The sequence below is a fragment of the Salminus brasiliensis genome, chromosome 8, assembly GCF_030463535.1.
Source record: "Salminus brasiliensis chromosome 8, fSalBra1.hap2, whole genome shotgun sequence".
NCBI lineage: Eukaryota > Metazoa > Chordata > Actinopteri > Characiformes > Bryconidae > Salminus > Salminus brasiliensis.
In genome coordinates, this window is record NC_132885.1 from 41,796,192 (window position 1) to 41,814,256 (window position 18,065).

The 18,065-nt window shown below is 45.2% G+C and overlaps 3 protein-coding genes across 3 annotated transcripts; all 3 read right to left on the reverse strand.

Annotated features, from left to right (window-relative positions):
• Positions 1–1,022: 1,022 nt before the first annotated feature.
• LOC140561502 (uncharacterized) lies at positions 1,023–3,917 on the reverse strand. The gene has a single exon (XM_072686744.1). The coding sequence runs from the start codon at positions 3,915–3,917 to the stop codon at positions 1,023–1,025; it is 2,895 nt and encodes a 964-aa protein (XP_072542845.1).
• Positions 3,918–4,960: 1,043 nt separating this feature from the next.
• Positions 4,961–10,399, reverse strand: slc10a2 (solute carrier family 10 member 2). Its single transcript, XM_072685283.1, has 6 exons — positions 9,987–10,399; positions 8,936–9,054; positions 8,219–8,307; positions 7,901–8,076; positions 7,152–7,309; positions 4,961–5,844 (listed from the first exon to the last, which is right to left on the reverse strand). Exons 1-6 carry the CDS (start codon positions 10,382–10,384, stop codon positions 5,663–5,665), a joined length of 1,122 nt encoding a protein of 373 aa, XP_072541384.1. The 5' UTR covers positions 10,385–10,399; the 3' UTR covers positions 4,961–5,662.
• A 1,079-nt stretch (positions 10,400–11,478) lies between these two features.
• Positions 11,479–18,054, reverse strand: gtpbp8 (GTP binding protein 8). The gene is made up of 7 exons (XM_072685284.1): positions 17,606–18,054; positions 15,090–15,548; positions 14,796–14,894; positions 14,118–14,248; positions 13,936–14,035; positions 13,061–13,179; positions 11,479–11,577 (listed from the first exon to the last, which is right to left on the reverse strand). Exons 2-7 carry the CDS (start codon positions 15,411–15,413, stop codon positions 11,502–11,504), a joined length of 849 nt encoding a protein of 282 aa, XP_072541385.1. The 5' UTR covers positions 15,414–15,548; positions 17,606–18,054; the 3' UTR covers positions 11,479–11,501.
• Between the last annotated feature and the right edge of the window lie 11 nt (positions 18,055–18,065).

An 18,065-nucleotide genomic window follows, 5' to 3' on the forward strand; every position in this document is an offset into this window, starting at 1 on the left:
TTACCCATGACTTTGAATCAATCCTGAATCCTAATCCTAACCTTAACCTTGAATTAACCCTTAATCCTAACCTTAACCTTGAATCAACCCTTAATTTTAATCCTAACCTTAACTTTGAATCAACCCTTAATCCTAATCCTAACCTTAACCTTGAATCAACCCTTAATTTTAATCCTAACCTTAACCTCGAATCAACCCTTAATCCTAACCTTAACATTAACCTTGAATCTAGGTTTAGGTGCAGGGTTACATTCAACAGACCGTCTTTTCCATTCATCTTCAGTTCAGTTTTATTTCAGACTGTTAGCTGAAGGTTAGTTGAATGCTAGGTGAGAATCTATGAGGCATCTATTTATGGACCCTCCACGTAGGCACCAACATAAGGTTGCTAATGTCTAGCCTTGTGGTTCCCAACCCTGGTCCTGGAGGCCCACCTGACCTGCAGATTTCAGCCGTTTCTCCCCTTCAACCAGTCAGCTATTTAACAGCCCTTCCTGAACTGGTGTGGGTGTGTTGGAGGAGGGAAAAAGGTGGGGAACCTGTGGTCTATCCTACCCCACAGTGCCTTAAAACAGTGGCTCAAAGACCGGTCCATGGCGACCCTGTGGTTCAGACTGTTTTGCTCAAACCCAACTTGCAACAGGAGTACAGCAAAGCTGTGGACCAGCTAGTGGTCACCAGGGAATTTATGGAGGGGTGTAAAAGGAAGTCCACTAACACCATTAGCACCAGGGTGTTACTGGCACTATATCAGGTGATCAGGCTCGGTGCTAACGTGGAGGTTTCACTTCATTTTTGACAAGTTTGTTTTTAAAAGTAGGAACTTCAGATCTCCCAATGCATAAAAACAATCAGCCAGTGTTTGACATACAAATAAAGAGATTTTATATATTTTATTTGTCGATATGTTTGATATTATTGCAGAAATGTGATCTAATCTCTGATATGGTAAAGTATCCTTTAGAAATGTCTGTACCATGTTCTGAGGGTTCAAATGTGAATCGGAACAAGCCTAGTCAAGCCTAGTTGCCAGTCTTAGGCCTCAGTTTATGCCACATCCTGTCCCAGAACTCGCCCTGCAGCTCATCCTCCTGAGGCCAGGCCAGATAGGTCCTTGTCTTCACGAGCCGGGCAAGCCGGTGGTGGGCAGAGAGCATCTTTGACGGTATCTTCTCCAAGAACACCAGGATGAGGATGTCCCGGTGTTCCACCTGGAGCCGGCAGGTAGCCAGCTGCAGCTCCAGAGAACACCAGTTGCTTCGGAGGTAGTTGCGACTGACCAGACAAAGGGTCCGCCGGCTGCCGTAAAGGCTCTCCGTGATGTTCTCCACGATGTCCTGCCCCAGCTGGAAGTCCCTAGTGTGCAGACAGAGGCGCAGAAATGGGGGACCACGGCGCTCCAGGTTGGGCAGGAGCTTCTCCACAACCCAGCGTTCGTCCCGACCGCTGTAGGAGACGAAAGCATCGTGCCGATAACGGCGCTCGCCATCTTTCCTCAACGTCTCCTGAAACCATCCCTGGACGATGTGGTAAAGAGGGAGAATGTAGGGTCCTGCGAAGCGGTGGAACAGCACTGCGAGCATGAACGTGACCACGGACAAGGAGGTGAAGGCGAACAGCACGAACTCCACCTCGAAGGAGCAGTCGTCTTTGGTGTATTGAACAAACTTGAGATGGTCAATTCCGTTTTTCGCCAGACATTCCATTTCTTTAATGGACGGGTCATGCACATGCACCTCCACCAGTTTGCTGTTCTGGGCCCATGAGATGAGCCACGCGTTATCGCAACTGCAGTGGATGCGCAGATTCCAGAAATGGAGGTATCTCAAGCTGAACAGATTCTCAACAAAACTGGAGAAAACCTTGACCGTGTCTCTTAAGATCAAGTGTAACCCCCTCAGGGACTTCAGGTCTTTAGTCAGGCTCCCGTCAAGAAAGTCAATCCTGCAGTTTGTCAAAGCTAGGATCTCCAATCTGGTCAAGTTGTGGAACATAACGGCCACATTCGGCTGCCTGGACAAGTCTATGTTTTCCAAACTCAGTTTCCGAAGATGAACCAGCTGGTTGATCACTACGATGTCCCCGACGTCTTCCGGGAACACGGACGTAAATCGCAGCTGTTCTACTCGCCTGGTGTATCTGCCTATGAATTCAGCCCCGCAGAGGACCTGGCCCGAATCGATTCTGAGAGTAACCACAGATTTCAGGAGGGAGCCCTCACAGTTCTCAACCGTCACACGTTGTCCTTTAATATGGAGGCTTAGGCTTCGGTTCAGCGTTTCACCGCCGGTGCCGAAAACCAACCGCATCGGCCTCAGGCCTGAGCTGATGAAGAGGTAACCCAGACCTCGCGGAATTTCTCCAAACAAGTCGGTTAAATTGAGCCTGATGTTCGCCTCCAGTGGTGGAGGGTTAAGGTCTCCCAGGAGAAACTGCTGAAGGTTGGTCAAATGCTCAAATGACCTTGTTTCAATTTGCGAGATAGGATTGGCTTGAAGGTCGAGGTACGTGAGGGCGTATAAGCCGCTGAAGGTGAGCCTTCGAATGTGCCAGATGTTGTTCCCCTGGAGGTCCAAGACCTGCAACTGGCCGAGCCCTCTGAAGGCGAGTTCCTCGATCTCAGAAATTCTGTCGCACGACAGTTCGACGGTTTCAAGACTGACGAAGCACAGGAATTGATCGTTGACCAGTTTGGTGAGGTTGCTTTTGCTGAGCGCCAGGGAGGACAAATGCCTGACCGACTGCGGTGAAGAGAGGCATATTGACCTGAAATCGAGAGGGTCGAGAAGAAATGCCATCACACCCAGAGTGGAGAGGTTCGTAAAGCTCAGAAAAGTGTTCATGTGCAAGTAATGATTGAAAACGTTGCCTAAGGAATAGAAATACATGCTTTTGAGGCTGTCACAGCTCACGGCAACCACTGTTGTCGTGTCGATAATTTCAAAGTCAACGGCAATGATCTCAGTGGAATACGTCTCGGACAGTTGGCACAGTTCCCCTAAATCCAGTCTATGGCCCTTTATTGACAGATTGTTTATTTTGCTAATCCCAAACAAAGCCAGATACATCATCAGCGACACACCCGGCCATGGCTCCAAAGTGAGGTGCGTTAGGTCTCCGAAGTACTTCAGCACTCCCTGCTCGATCTTCTCTATTCTGTGGAAGTCCAAGGATGGATTTCTGAGGTTGCGTAAAAGGCTCCTTTCTCCAGCAGGAATGTTCCAGTTGGTGCAGTCTGGGTGTTTCAGGATTCCTACATTGTAAGCTTTCAAGATGAACTCGTGAACCAGGGTTAATCGTGTCAGGCGGCAGATCACCTCCGACCAGTCTTCCATGCACACATTAATCCAAAACTTCTCCAGCTCAGGGATTCCGTCAAAGACCTCCAAAGCCGCGTTCGAGACTTTATACAGAGCGATGTCCAGCGTCTTCAAAGCTGTGAGATGATGGAACACTGACGCTCCAAGCGCTGCTTCACAGCACCCTTCGGAGCTGCCAGTCGAGTGGGACGTGAGTTGCAATCCAGTCAGATTGGACAAGCCCTGGAAAGCTCCAGCCTGGATCTGCGAGAAACATCCATGAATGCTCAGAAACTCCAAAGAGACGAACTGAGAAAACGACCCCGCGGCCAAAGGAACGGCTGGCGCGTAAGCGTCCATCTTGATGCACAGGTTCAGAAGGTTAGACGGCAGACCCTGCAAGTCTTGTCTGATGTCCGTGACTCTACTGCATTTGGCGATGAGCTTTTCACCGTGGCAGTCCACCTCGCTGAACCAGTAGTCTCTGTCTTCGAAAACAGAACATTTGCTAGCCAGCCAGCTGTGCGCAGAAGGAGCCATGAGGAACAGCACCAGCAGGGAGTCGAGCAAAGAAACCACATGACTCAGGTGATGATGTTCTCCAGCCCTGGACTTCATGGTGGTGCACACTGGCCTCCAGACACAGTACTGGGTGGTTTGGACACGGTGCGTAGCTTTTAGAAAACTGGAAGCACTTTCACTTCCTCTGTGGTCTTTAAGTCAAAGTTTTATTTTTAAAGGGTCCAAATCGCTGTGTATGGGCGGAGCTATACTATTAATGTTTTTAGGGAACCCCCAAGTGGTCCAGCGGTCTAAGGTGCTGTCTCCATGATCGACGAGGTTCGCTGGTTCAAAGCCCATTAATGCAGCCAAGGCCCCAAGAGAGCTTCATTCTGGATATTAATGTTGATATTAATGTTATTAGACCCCCATTCTGGGGGGGAACCCCCAAGTGGTCCAGCAGTCTAAGGTGCTATCTCCATGATCGTCAAGGATCGCTGGTTCATATCTCAGTCATGCTGCTAGCCAAGCAACCAAGGCCCCACAAGAACCTCATTGTGGATATTAATGTTGATATTAATGTTATTAGACCCCCATTCTGGGAGGGGAACCCACAAGTGGTCCAGCAGACTAAGACGCTATCACCATGATCAGAGGACTGCTGGTTCAAAGCCCATTAATGCAGCCAAGGCCCCAAGAGAGCCTCATTCTGGATATTAATGTTGATATTAATGTTATTAGAGCTTTATTCTGGACATTACTGTTATTAAGACCCCCATTCTGGGAGGGGAACCCCCAAGTGGTCCAGCAGACTAAGGCGCTATCACCATGATCGATGAGGATCGCTGGTTCAAATCCCAGTCATGCTGTTAGCCATCAGCAGCCAAGGCCCCAGGAGAGCCTCATTCTCCCTCTCATATCACCCCACTGCAGTGCTGGCCACCACTGGCATCTGCAGGCTGGCACACTGGAGCCAGGTGTGCAGCACTGCCCTGCCAGCACATTGGCTGCCCAGTGATGTTGCATCAGCAGCAGTTTAAAAACGGAGAGGCTTCAGTACTTGTGATGTTAATTATGATTCACACAATCCAGTAATATCAATCCAAGATTTATTCTAATTTTCTGAATACATATAAATATATATTAGATAAGTTCATATTATAAAATGCACATGCAAATGACAGCAGCTTAGAAAAGGTGTTTAATAAACAGACAATTACAACTTAAATAAAGGCAATTATAAGTCAATAATGAAAATGATGTATAGCCAATATATCCCATCTTATACTGGGGACAGTTCATACAGCACAGCTGGATTATTGCCAGCTTCTAAAGTGTAGATTCTGCCATTTGACTCTGGTTTACTGTCTGAAAGAAGCTAAAAATGCAGAATATTTCAAACTAATCAGTAAAATGTTGCATCTGAAGCTACATGTTAGAAAAGCCTGCGATTTGCCTGTTTATTGGTTCTGTAGGTCATTGTCCTTACTGGATCTGGGCAGTTACGTTAGGTGTCCAGCCGCAATGCAGCCAATGCGACTCAGTAGCCTGAGCTGAAAATCTGGACCAGTGATGGTCTTTTGAATGACCTGTGGGCAGGTACTTTATGAACTGACCCAACAACGGTCTCTGTAAGTGCACACTACTCACACAGGGCACTCGGACTGACTTGGCAACACGCCAAGGGACTACTTTCAATGTTTGTGCGAAGAGACTTCGCTGCTGTAGCTTGAAAAGACTAATAAATAATGAGGGTCTGGGTCCTGCAGTTCATTCCTCCAGCCAGGGGTGGTCTGGGAATACCCTTCTGCCAGCAGACGTCTCGGTGAGGGGGCTCAGAGTGAGGAGAACCCGATGCCGACTCACAGCTGAGTCATTCTGCCTTTGCTGTTAGTGTTGCCGTTCTCATCAGTCCGAAAGCCCTGGTTGTCCAATCCGCCGTCCTGCTTCTCTTTACAGGTTTCGATGTCAGGAGCTCCCGCCGCACTCTCGCTGTCCTCCTCAGGCTGTTTTTTCCGGCAGTGCCTCTTATACAGCTGGTAGCCTGAAATAGTTCCACAGAGGCTTCGATCAGCTTGGCATAAAAGCAGGGCTGTCAAACAATTCCTAGTCCAATTACAACTTTAGAGGAGAACAAAGAAACGCAGCACAGAGTCTAGGAGTAAATACTAAATAAAAAGTCTACAATTCATGCTTAATAGTACCAACTATTAATATTTAATATTATTATTACTACTACTACTATTAGATACTAAACAATTTATACTGGATACTAAAGGATTCATATTGAATGCAGAATAACTCATACTGGATACTGAACAATTCATACTGAATGCTGAATAATTCAAAGTGGATGCTCAGTAATTCATAGTACATACGAAATACTTCATATTTTATACTAATCAATTCATACAGGATACTGAACAAATTATACTGGATACTAAAGAATTCATATTGAATGCTAAAATTCAGACTGGATACTGAACAACTCAAACTGGATGCTTAATAATTCATATTAGATACGGAATACTTTATATTAGATACTAAATAATTCATAATGAATGCTCAATAATTCAGACTGAACAATTCAAAGTGGATGCTGAATAATCCACAATAGATACTAAATATGTCATAATAGACACTTAACAATTCATACTGCATACTAAATGATTCATAGTGAACGCTGAATAATTCACACTGCATACTGAACAATTCGAAGTTGAGGCTGAATAATCCCTAGTAGATACAGAATATTTAATTTGATACTAACTAATTTATACTGAATGCTGAATAATTCATAGCAGATACAGAATGTGCCATAAATACTAAACCATTCATACAGGCTACTGAACGATTTATAGTGGATGCTGAATGTGTCACAATAGATCATAAACAATTCAGACTGGATACTGAACAATTTAAAGTAAATTCTGAATAATTCATATTACATACTGACTAAATCATAGTGGTTGCTGAATAATTTATAACAAATAGTACATTATTCATACTGGATGCTTAATAATTCATAGTCTGTAATTATGGAATCATTAATTAGCAGACACTGGATACATCATAGTAGACACAAACATTTATAGTGGGCGAACAAAACAACAGTGGATACTAAATAATAATTCATGATGGATCCTGAATAATTTATAGTGGATACTGATCAAATCCCAGTACAGGATAATTCACTGCAGATACGGGATAATTCACAGTGGATACCACGTAATACATAGTGGATACTGATTGCCTTAGAATTTCTTTCTAAAGAACTCCTATTGGCTGTTCTGAGACCTTCCTCTGACTGACGGTGTACAGTTGACCGACCACAGAGTCAGTGTTACTCACCTCCAACCGCTGTAACCGCCGCCACAATCTGGAAGATGCTGTAGATTAAGGGGAAGGCGAACATGATCTCCAACTCTTCGGGGGAGAAGGACAGCTGGACGATGGTGCTGCACAGCTGCGAGTTCTGGAAGCCCGTCTCCAGGGCGATGGTGCGACACCTGCCATACACACACATCACTGAAATCTTCAACAACGGGCTACACTGATGCATCCTGTGTTAACATTTCACAGTACACTTTTTTTTTAAGCCAAAACATTATGACAGAGGCAAATGAACGGGAATATCTTGTAACAGTAGCCGTGTTGGATGTGGGAGAAATGGTCAGATGTGAAGACCTGAGCCACTTTGAGGAGGGTCAGATCGTTACATTGAGGTGATGTAAAGGTTAGAGCATCACACAAACAATGTGATGTGACCCAGTTAGCAGTGAGGATTGAGAGACAGGTCATGATTGGGCAATACACAGTGCAAAGCCCCCTGCTGTGTATGGGGCTCTGTAACTAGAGACTGGTCAGAGTGCCCATGCTAACGATCAAAGGCGGTCATCCGATGATCCGTTCAGATACCACCATGTTCCGAGGTCTTTGTTGGTACACAGAAGACCAACAGCATGTTAGGCATGATGGTCATAATGTTTTGGCCCATTGGTGAAGATGTCAATTTAAATTAATGTTCAAATAGTTTCAGGTCGCCTACACGGCTTCAAGCTCACTGTGTTCACTCGTGTAGCTCATAATCAGTGCTCTACCTGTGCCAGGGCTGGCCCACGAAGCGGGCCAGCAAAAAGCCCAGACCGAAGCCAATGAAAGGGTAGATGGTTCCAATGATCCACAGAGAGGGGGCGATAGTCCACGAGGACTGATACAGCACGCCCCCCACTACAGCGATGATAATGATCAGAAGGATGCCCACGACTGAGCCCACCTAGAGAAACACATGACGTCCCATCATCACACTGAAAGCGGTATTTCCAACACACCAGTAGATCATAGGGGTGTTACGATGTGCTGCGGTTAACATGTACATAACAATTGTAGAACATGTAATTACACATAGAGAAAATCACCTTCAGGATCTTCTTTGCCACCTTGGGCCACCGGTGTTTGACGTACATTCCCACACTGACCGGTATGAGGAGACTCACCAGCGTAATGCCTGAACACAAGAGCGTGTAGTGTAAGAGCACTGCTGACCAGAAGCCAAAGAGCTGAACCCCCTTAAACCCTAAAGGTCCACCTGTGGGCCCACACCTCAGTTCCCCACTCTCAGAACACCACAACTCTCATTAGTTTTATAGTAGATACCACATAATTCATAGTAGCTGATGAATAATTCATAGTAGATACTGAATTCATATTAGACACTGAATAATTCATAGTGGATACTAAATAATTCATAGAGAATAGTAAATCACTCATAGTGGATATTGAATCATTTAATGGGGTTACAGATTAATTTATAGACGATACTGAATAATTCACAATGGATATTGAATAATTCATAGCTGATATTGAATAATTCATTGTGGTTATTGATTCATAGGGGTTACAGAATAAATCACTGTGGATAGTGAATAATTCATAGTGGTTACTAAACATTACACAAGTATGCAGCAAACATGTCCCCGGACAGCACAGGGACAGCATTATCAATGCAATAAATTAGTATAATCTTAAATAATAATAATACTAATAATAATTATTATTATTACTATTATTATCTGAATGTCTTTTGTCTGAGATAGTGTGAAATGTATTGGGGGTAGACGTGAGTGGTGTCTCACCTATGCTGTCATAGGGAATCTGAATGGAATCCGCTGAAGTCCACACTGAGGTGTAGATGAGCAGGCAAAGGGGCATCATCCCCAGAGCCAGGATGGACGAGCAGGTGGTCATGCTGATGCTGTGGGAAGAAGTGAAACAGACCTGTGTAAAACACTCACACACCTCAAACCCACGTCCAGACCAACAGGGCCACCACAATAAATATATATACATGCAACAGAAATACATGAAAATATTATATATATTTATTTTCTATATGTATTATGTATTTGTGAATGAATCATTTTATTAACGAATGTAATTGTAACAATTGTTTATTTGTTGTGCTTAACATTACAGTCTACTAAACAAACATTTGTCTTAAATAAAATTAATCAATAAAATTCTATAAAAATGTTTTGTAGTGAATCTCTTTGAAGTGGGTCACTTAGGGCGCCTCAACCCCAGCCAGAGAGAACAGAACTCATCTCACAGCTTTACTTCAGCTCAGATTTGAATTATAATGATCAGATTATTATTAGAAATCACTTTTAATATTAAACAGCATCACTCCTGATAAAAACCAACATTTATTTTTCACAAAATAATTCATTAAAAATTATATTAATTAATTAATCCATTAAAAACACAGGAAGGTCCAAACATGGGCCACTGCTCACTTACACACCATTAAAACACATTTATTAAATTATAGCTTTATATAATAATTTCTTTAAAAATGACGCCTGGGTCAGTTTGCATATAAGTTACTTTAAAAAAAGGTCTTCTTTGGAGCGATGCCATAAAAGAAGAACCAATTCTGGTTCTGGTTCTGCAGTTGGGTTCTCCTTTTCAAAAACCAGTGGATTCTAAAGCTGGTTGAAAGCAAAAGTGGTTCTTCTAAAGCAGAGGTTCTCAAAGTGGTGCCCAGGGACCCCAAAAGGGTCTAGATTTTGCTTCTCCAACCGTCTTGAGGACCAGTTTGAGAACCCCTGTTCTACGGCATCGCTACGGAACTCCTCCACAACAGAGCCTTTCTGGACCATCATCTCAATCGTCTTTGAACCTCACCTGAGGTCCATGTCTCCCTCCAGCCAGAAGGCGATGACATTGGAGCTGGAGCCTCCGGGACAGCAGCCCATGATCATGATGACGATAGCCTGGACGGGCAGAACCTGGAAGGCCAGCGACAGGGCGAAGGCGACAAAGGGCATGATCCCGAACTGGCAGAGGAAGCCGATGAAGATGCCCCAGGGCCGGCGGATGTGCGCCCACAGCTTGGGCGCTTCCACCGTGCAGCCCATGGCGAACATGACCATGGCCAGCATGACGGTGAGGACGGTGCTCAGGACCACGCTGAGGATGGCGTTGAAGTTGCTTTCAGGGACCAAGCAGGACGTGCCAGAGCAGACGGTGGCATTGGCGTGGCAGACCGGCCCTGGGGTCGGCATGGCGGTCACTGTGGCCATGTTTTTTGGGGTGGGGGAGTGGTGATGGACGAGCGAGGAGAGAATTGAGGGTTACGAGTGGTACAATCCAAAACGAGAAGTGAGAAGATCCTGATGAGAACCTCCTGCTCTCTCCCTGCTTCTCCCCCTGGTGACGAGACGTGCACAGAGGCTGCTCGAGGGCTTTACTGTCCTTTAATACCTGCGGAGGGCAAATAAAAACGGGCAAAACGATGAAAAATTAACTTGTGCCAAATGTTTTTATGGGGTCAGCGTCCAAACGCACACACACATAAAAGCAGGGAAAATGTCATTGTTTCAGCTTTAGGGACAATAAATGCAATTGCACCACCCTGCTCTTTTATAACACCCTTTATTGGACTTTTCTCCACCACTACCTCCGCAATCATCATCATCATCATCATCATCTTGATCATCAAGACATCAGTACACTTCAGAAATGCTTGGGAAGGATGCCTACCTGCTGCCAGTTTCCGAGTGCGTCAGAAGAAATAATGGTCGTAAAAGAGAAAAATAAAAGCTGTAAAAATCCAAGAAGCTCAGAAGATATGTGCGCTGAACGCGGCTCTCGCACGGCTCTCACACTTTAACCAACACACAAGCCCAAAGTTAAAGTTTAAAGACCCAAACTCAAAGGTCAGTGGAGTTCCACCGGGTTAAAAAAATCTAAAAAGGCCCAAACGTGGATTGTTTTGGACGTGTAAGGGAAGACCTCCCCCCACCAAAACACAAGTCAGCCAAATTCTGAGACGTACATGGGGTTTATTGTGGCATATATACAAATGAGAAGACTGTATGAGGAGGAAAGCAGGGTGTGAGGGGTGAAGGGATGGAGAAGTGGGGTGGAGGATAACAGGAAAAGCCTTGTGACTGGTGACGCTGCGTCACAGACGGCACAGGAGTATCACTTTAGAGCAACAGTTGCTTTTACAAGTGATACGAACTGGAGGTCTGTAGTTGCTGGTCTCAGATCAGTCTTACTGGGAGCATCACCATCTGCGGCGGCTTTTAAGAGTCCCGGCATGATCAGCAGAGCTGCTTTCTGGTCAGATAGGCAGGCTTCAGTCCGAGCTTCAGTCCGAACTTCGGTCAGAGCAGCCTCACGTTTCAGAAGGCTTTAGGTCAGCCGTAGGTTTCCGGTCACATGCGCTATGAAGCACCGAAGGAGATGGATGCCTGAGTACTGCACCGAACTGAAATAGAGAAGACACAGAGAGCGAGAGACTGGTTATAGAGCCCAGAGCAGGGTTCACACTGTAAATGCAGAACAATGAGCCAAAACATTATGACCACTCAGAAGAATTGGATGGCACTGATTCTTGGGCCACTTTGTGTTTCCCGAATGGCTCTAGGGCTTGTGTGCGAATACCAACCCAATGTGGTCCAAGAAGGGATGAACCCCACTATGATCCGAGGCTCCCGTAATGCTCCTTGTCATCAGCAGCCAGAATCAGAGAGAGCACAATTTGCCTTGTTCTCTTTTAGGGCTGGGTTGATGGTCGTCACCCTCCTAGAGTTAGGGCACTGCTAGTGATAGGGGGCTTGACCTTCCAAATTTCAAAAACAAAAGAAGCGATGACCAGCGACAGGGTGTCGGGCTTGACGAAGCTGAACAGGCACCTTCAGCTTTGGTGGCCTGTTTCTTAGGGATTAGGTGGTCATAATATTTTGGCTCATGGATACAGGTCATAAAATACAATTCTAATATACACAACATGTTCCAAAGTATCCGGACACGCTTCTTATGAAAGAATTTAGCTTAACAGTTGCTTGCATAGAGCTGACTGACAGAAGGAGGCGCTCTGCAGCAGGAGACCCAAAGGTCCAGTACCATCCAATATTTTTGGGATCCTCCAACATCAGTACATCAGCACCTGACCTCACTGGTGCCCCAGTAGGACTGAACGCAACCAAATCCACTTCACAGCAATGTTCCAACATGACGTGTACAGGCTTGACAGAGGAGTATAGAGGCTGATACTGCAGTGAAGGTGGATAAACTCCTCATTAATATCCTCGATTTCATCTTTGTGGTTCAGAGAATTATTGTAAATATCACTCAGCTAATTACAGATACCGATCAAAATCAAATGATATGGAAAATTACAGCGACGATAAGCTCTGTGGTCATATCGGCCGGGTCGGGTACAGCGTGTGCGCTGCTACTGGTATATGACTCTGAAGTAGCTGGCTGGTATGTGCCTTATCACTTCTTATCTTGCAAAGGCAACTTCCTGTATTCCCTAAGAGACGCACCCAAGCCCGAAGGAGTTCCTGACCATGACCTTGCGTTATAAGAAGTGTCACCATCTGGCACTAAAACAAGCATGGTGTGATTCGGCCTCGGAGAATGTGCATGTGTGTGTGTGTGTGCATGTGCGCTATCCTCTAATCTTATCTTATCTTATCAGTGCTATCACGCTCCATTTACACTCTCACTGGCAATCCAGAGACCGCCATCCGATAATCAGATAAAGATCCAGTTGAGTGCAGGTCAGAGGTGGTACTGTTAGTACCACCACATAATTAATGGATGGACCAAGGGCAAGGACAGTGAGGAGTCCAATTGACACTGGTGTCAAAAGCGCTACTGCATGATAAGCCTGAAGGTCAGCCGCTCAGAGTGAATAAGGATACCTGACCGTGAGATGCTGAGAATGCGTGAGCATGTTTCACCTCACAAGGAAGGGCTGGGCGAAGCAGGTGGTGGTCTGATCTTTGATGAAGTCGTGGAGCTGCAGCAGAAGGGCCAGCAGAGCTCCCTGTCGCGTTCTGTCGATTTTAGTCACCACCAGCTGCGATCGGATAGAGAGGCAGGATCAATCAAAACTGCACTGAGGACACAGCAGTTATCAAAATAAAGAAACCGCCAGTGGGCAGAAACTTTAGAAACATGTCTGGAGGCACTAGTGAGGTACGCAAAGGCTTGGCAGCAAACAATCCTTTAATGTTTTCAAGGCTAAGCAAGCATTTTCCTGTTTAGGAAAAAAAACTATAACAAAATATATACAATATACATGTCCAAATGTTTGTGGACATTTTTTGTAATGAATGCATTCAGCTATTTTAAGTTGCACCCTCTGCGGAACACAATAGTAGAAGTAGAAATATGACCCTATTAGCACCATGCTGTCTAATGCCAGGTGTGGGCTAGAGGGGTATAAAGCCCCCCAGCATTGAGCTGTGGAGGAACTGTGTTCTCTGGAATGATGGTGGTGGAGCTCCATCCAGTACTTTTGTATGGGATGAGTTGGGGAGTTGGGAAAGATGAGGTGGGCAGTGATCAACCAAAATCCTGACCTTACTAACACTCTAGCAGAAAGTCTTCTTCTCTGGACAGTAGAGACAGTTACTCCAACAGAAGCAGGAGAAACTTTCTTTAATTCTCTTCATTCCAGAACAAACAATGAAAGTGCAGGTGTCCCAATACTTATGTCCATTTAGCATAAATACCAAAGAGGCAGCTTGTGACAATATTCAGACGTACACTGCTGCCACCTGCTGGCCTTTATCAGCGGGTGCAGGTGTTCACTCACTCAGAGGACACTCACCACATAGGGAATGCCAAATTCTTCGCACATCTCCACGGCAACCATATCAAACTTCTGCAGTCCTGCACCTCCGTCCACTAACAAGAACGTCCTCATGAGGCTGATGAGAAAGAAGACGATCAGGTGAGAACACACCAATCCCAGCAGGAACCTACAGTCATGACCATCCTCACGGCTCTTACTTTTGGCGCTGCTGAAGGTACGGCTCCACCATGCCCACAAAGTCTTGTGGGGCTCGGTGTCCATAGCCAGGCATGTCTACCAGAGTGAAGGCTCTCCCCACCGTGAAGAAATTCAGCTTCCTTGTGTGCCCCTACATAACACAACATTACAAACACTGAATGACCAGATTCAGAAGGAGGACAAGAACGACCATCATGAGGCTTTTGCAACCCTTCTGTAACATCAGTGTGATAATTAAATAATTAATTATCTTCATTAAACATGCAGAGGATGATCACCACCCCCCTCCATCATCCCCAACTCCCCAACTCGTCCCATTCAAAAGTGCTGGATGGAGGGGCTTTATACACCTCTAGCCCATGTCTGGCATTAGGCAGCATGGTGCCAATAGGCTCATGTTGGTATTTCAGCTTCAGAGAGTCCTATTCTATTGGCAGTACATCTTTCCAGGAGTGTGCATTTGCACATCTGTGCCAGCAATAGATGAAATAGAAGGGGTGTCCACAAACTTTTTTTTTTTGCCCCCCTGTCCCTGCAAGACAATTACAATACAATACGGGCCATCCAATCAGAATACAGCTCATTTACATACATAGTGTTAAAGCTACAGTAAAAAAAAAGGAGGCTGTTTAAAACCCATGTATAAATGCATGACTGCTGGAGTGTGTGTGGCTCACCGGTGTTTTGGAGACCCGCACCTCTACCTCTGGGGCGAGAGAGAATAGGGCCCGAATGAGGGAGGACTTTCCAACATTGCTCCGACCTATGAAGCACACCTGTAGCTCAGACACACACAGAGAGAGAGAGAGAGAGAGAGAGAGAGAGAGAGAGAGAGAGAGAGAGAGAGAGAGAGAGAGAGAGAGACAGAGAGAGAGAGAGAGAGAGAGAGAGAGAGAGAGAGAGCACTCAGTCGTCTTCTCACAGTGGAAGGATGAACACGAACATGCCCTGCAGCCCTGTGGTCACCTCACCTCTGGCTGTGCGAGCTCAGGCATGTGGTCCGTCCGCACGGCCGATGACGAGTAGTCTATGTGGTGTTTAGGAGAGGGAGTGAACAGCTTCTCTGCGTGCCCGAGGTCCTCCACACTGGGCTGGAAGAGCTGGAATCGTGTCCGGTCTATGTGCCGTGACAGGTGCACCTCCAGCTCACTGAAGGGATAGAGGAGGCCCTTGCGCTTCTTCTCTGAAAGCAGGGAGACGTGGCGCAGGGAGGCCAGCTGGTGGGACCAGCGTACTGATGCTGTCCCAGCAGCGAAGCGGAGGCGCAGCAGAACCCGTGTACTGTGAGCGGACATTATGATCGAGTTTGAAGAAAGAAGGGATTACAGTTGAATGAGTGGGGGTTCTGGATGAATCAGTCAATCAGCACGGGAATGGTGACGCGCTGGGGCCAGTCTTTGGTTCTTAGGGAAAGCAAAGGCATCCTGGAGCTGCAGAACAGAACAAAACGAACAATGGGGTTACCGTATACAACCATACGGTAGGGAGACTGCTGGTGTAGAGTAGTAGGTAAAAAGTGTCAGGCAAAATGTGACCAAACTATCTTCACTAAAAAGTGGGATTTAGGAACAGCTGGAAATAGCCTTATTATATATATATATATATATATATATATATATATATATATATATATATATATATATATATATATACATACAGTCATGCCCCTGGCAAAGTTTGACTTAAATTTACTTTTATTTAACCAGAAGTTATATTTTTGCCTTGAAACGACACAGGCATCTCCCAGGAGATAACACGATGATGTACAAGAGGCATCATTGTGGGAAAAAGTATTTCTCAGCTTTTATACACATTTGAACAAAAAGTGGCATGTCCAAAATTATTCATACCCTTTGCAAACTGTCACAGTATATGGGAAAATCCAAAGTTCTATACCATTCCAAATAGTCCAAGCTGTTTTAAAGCATCCTAATTACCCTGATTCATTGGGAACAGCTGTTTTAATCAACTCAACAGGAGAAAAACAGCAGCTCTCTGCAGTTGGTTTGTGGACAGTCATGGCTAAGACAAAGGAGCTCACTAAGGACCTGCGGCTGTGCATTGTGGCCGCTCACAAGTCAGGAAAGGGCTATAAAGCCATATCAAAATGTTTTCAAGTTCCAGTGGCTACAGTGCAAAGTATTATTAAAAAATACAAGAAGTTCCGCACTGTGGAAAATCTCAGAAGATGTGGTCGGAAGCCAAAAGTGACACCTGTGCTGGCCAGGAGAATAGTGAGAGAGGTGAAGAAAAATCCAAGGATCACCACCAAGGCCATCCTGGTGAATCTGGACTCTGCTGGTGGCGACATCTCAAGGCAGACAGTTCAACGGACACTGCACACTGCTGGGTTCCACGGACGCAGGCCAAGGAGGACACCACTTCTCCAGAAAAGGCACACAAAAGCCCGCTTGACCTTTGCAAATGCTCATCTGGACAAAGAAGAAGACTTCTGGTGTTCTGTTTTATGGTCAGATGAAACAAAAATTGAATTGTTTGGCCACAATGATGTGTGCACCATTTGGCGTAAAAAAGGAGAAGCCTTCAACCCTAAGAACACCATCCCCACTGTCAAACATGGTGGTGGGAACCTAATGTTTTGGGGGTGTTTTTCAGCCAACGGACCAGGGAACTTGATCGCAGTAAATGGCACCATGAAAAAAGAGCAATACATCAAGATTCTCAACAACAACATCAGGCAGTCTGCAGAGAAACTTGGCCTTGGGAACCGGTGGACATTTCAGCACGACAACGACCCAAAACACACAGCCAAAGTGGTGAAGAAATGGTTAGCAGACAAAAACATTAATGTTTTGCAGTGGCCCAGCCAGAGTCCTGACTTGAATCCAATTGAGAATCTGTGGAGGGAGCTAAAGATCAGGGTGATGGCAAGGAGACCCTCGAACCTCAAAGAGTTGGAGCTCATCACTAAAGATGAATGGGCAAAAATACCAGTGGAGACATGCAAAAAGCTGGTCAGCAATTACAGGAAGCGTTTGATTGCTGTAATAGCCAATAAAGGCTTTTCTATTAATTATTGAGAAGGGTATGAATAATTTTGGACATGCCACTTTTTGTTCAAATGTGTATAAAAGCTGAGAAATACTTTTTCCCACAATGATGCCTCTTGTACATCATCGTGTTATCTCCTGGGAGATGCCTGTGTCATTTCCAGGCAAAAATATAACTTCTGGCTAAATAAAAGTAAATGTGTGTGTGTGTAAAAATACTATATCACGATATTATATATATATATATATATATATATATATATATATATATATATACACACACACACACACACACACACTATATATATATATATATATATATATATATACACACACACTATATATATATATGTGTGTGTGTGTGTGTGTGTGTGTGTAAAAATACTATATCACGAGATTATATATATATATATATACACACACACACACACATATATATAGCTGGCAGCGGAGTCTCAACCAGCTGCCCCACTAACCTCCAACAGCTCCGCTCAGAAGCGCAAACTCGGCTCGTTTTCTCGGTCTAGTGTTCATATATTTCACCCCCAGATCTCGAGGACATGAGCTTAATCTATAAACTATCACACCCGGGCATTAACTTCACTATTTTATGAGGAAAATTAAAGTTGTACGAGTCTATAACTGCTAACACACAGCACCGCTGCCGAAGCGCTGGTGTTTCATTTATATAAGCCCCTGAGGAACAAGCACGCTGTAAAAACGTTCCGTCGTTTCAACGGTCAAACACGGCTGCTTCTCAGTTTAATCATATCTAGAACAAAACGGCTTCGTCCGCCATGTATTCTGGTCTGATATGGCTTCCAACACTGATCTATAAGACGAGCAGCTCTACACTTCTACACTGGTGTCCTTGCTGAGAAGAGCCCCAGCTGCCGTAGGACGCCTGGCAAAGCGTTCGCTGGCTGTTCGATTCCA

Coding starts and splice junctions, on each gene's coding strand:
- LOC140561502 (XM_072686744.1), bottom strand. CDS start 3,917: ATGAAGTCCAGGGCTGGAGAACATCATCACCTGAGTCATGTGGTTTCT.
- slc10a2 (XM_072685283.1), bottom strand. CDS start 10,384: ATGGCCACAGTGACCGCCATGCCGACCCCAGGGCCGGTCTGCCACGCC. Junction 8,308..8,935: donor GATTCCCTATGACAGCATAG/GTGAGACACCAC, acceptor TCTTGTGTTCAG/GCATTACGCTGGTGAGTCTC. Junction 8,077..8,218: donor TGGCAAAGAAGATCCTGAAG/GTGATTTTCTCT, acceptor GTGTTTCTCTAG/GTGGGCTCAGTCGTGGGCAT.
- gtpbp8 (XM_072685284.1), bottom strand. CDS start 15,413: ATGTCCGCTCACAGTACACGGGTTCTGCTGCGCCTCCGCTTCGCTGCT. Junction 14,249..14,795: donor TGCGGGTCTCCAAAACACCG/GTGAGCCACACA, acceptor TGTGTTATGTAG/GGGCACACAAGGAAGCTGAA. Junction 11,578..13,060: donor GCCCAGCCCTTCCTTGTGAG/GTGAAACATGCT, acceptor TCTCTATTTCAG/TTCGGTGCAGTACTCAGGCA.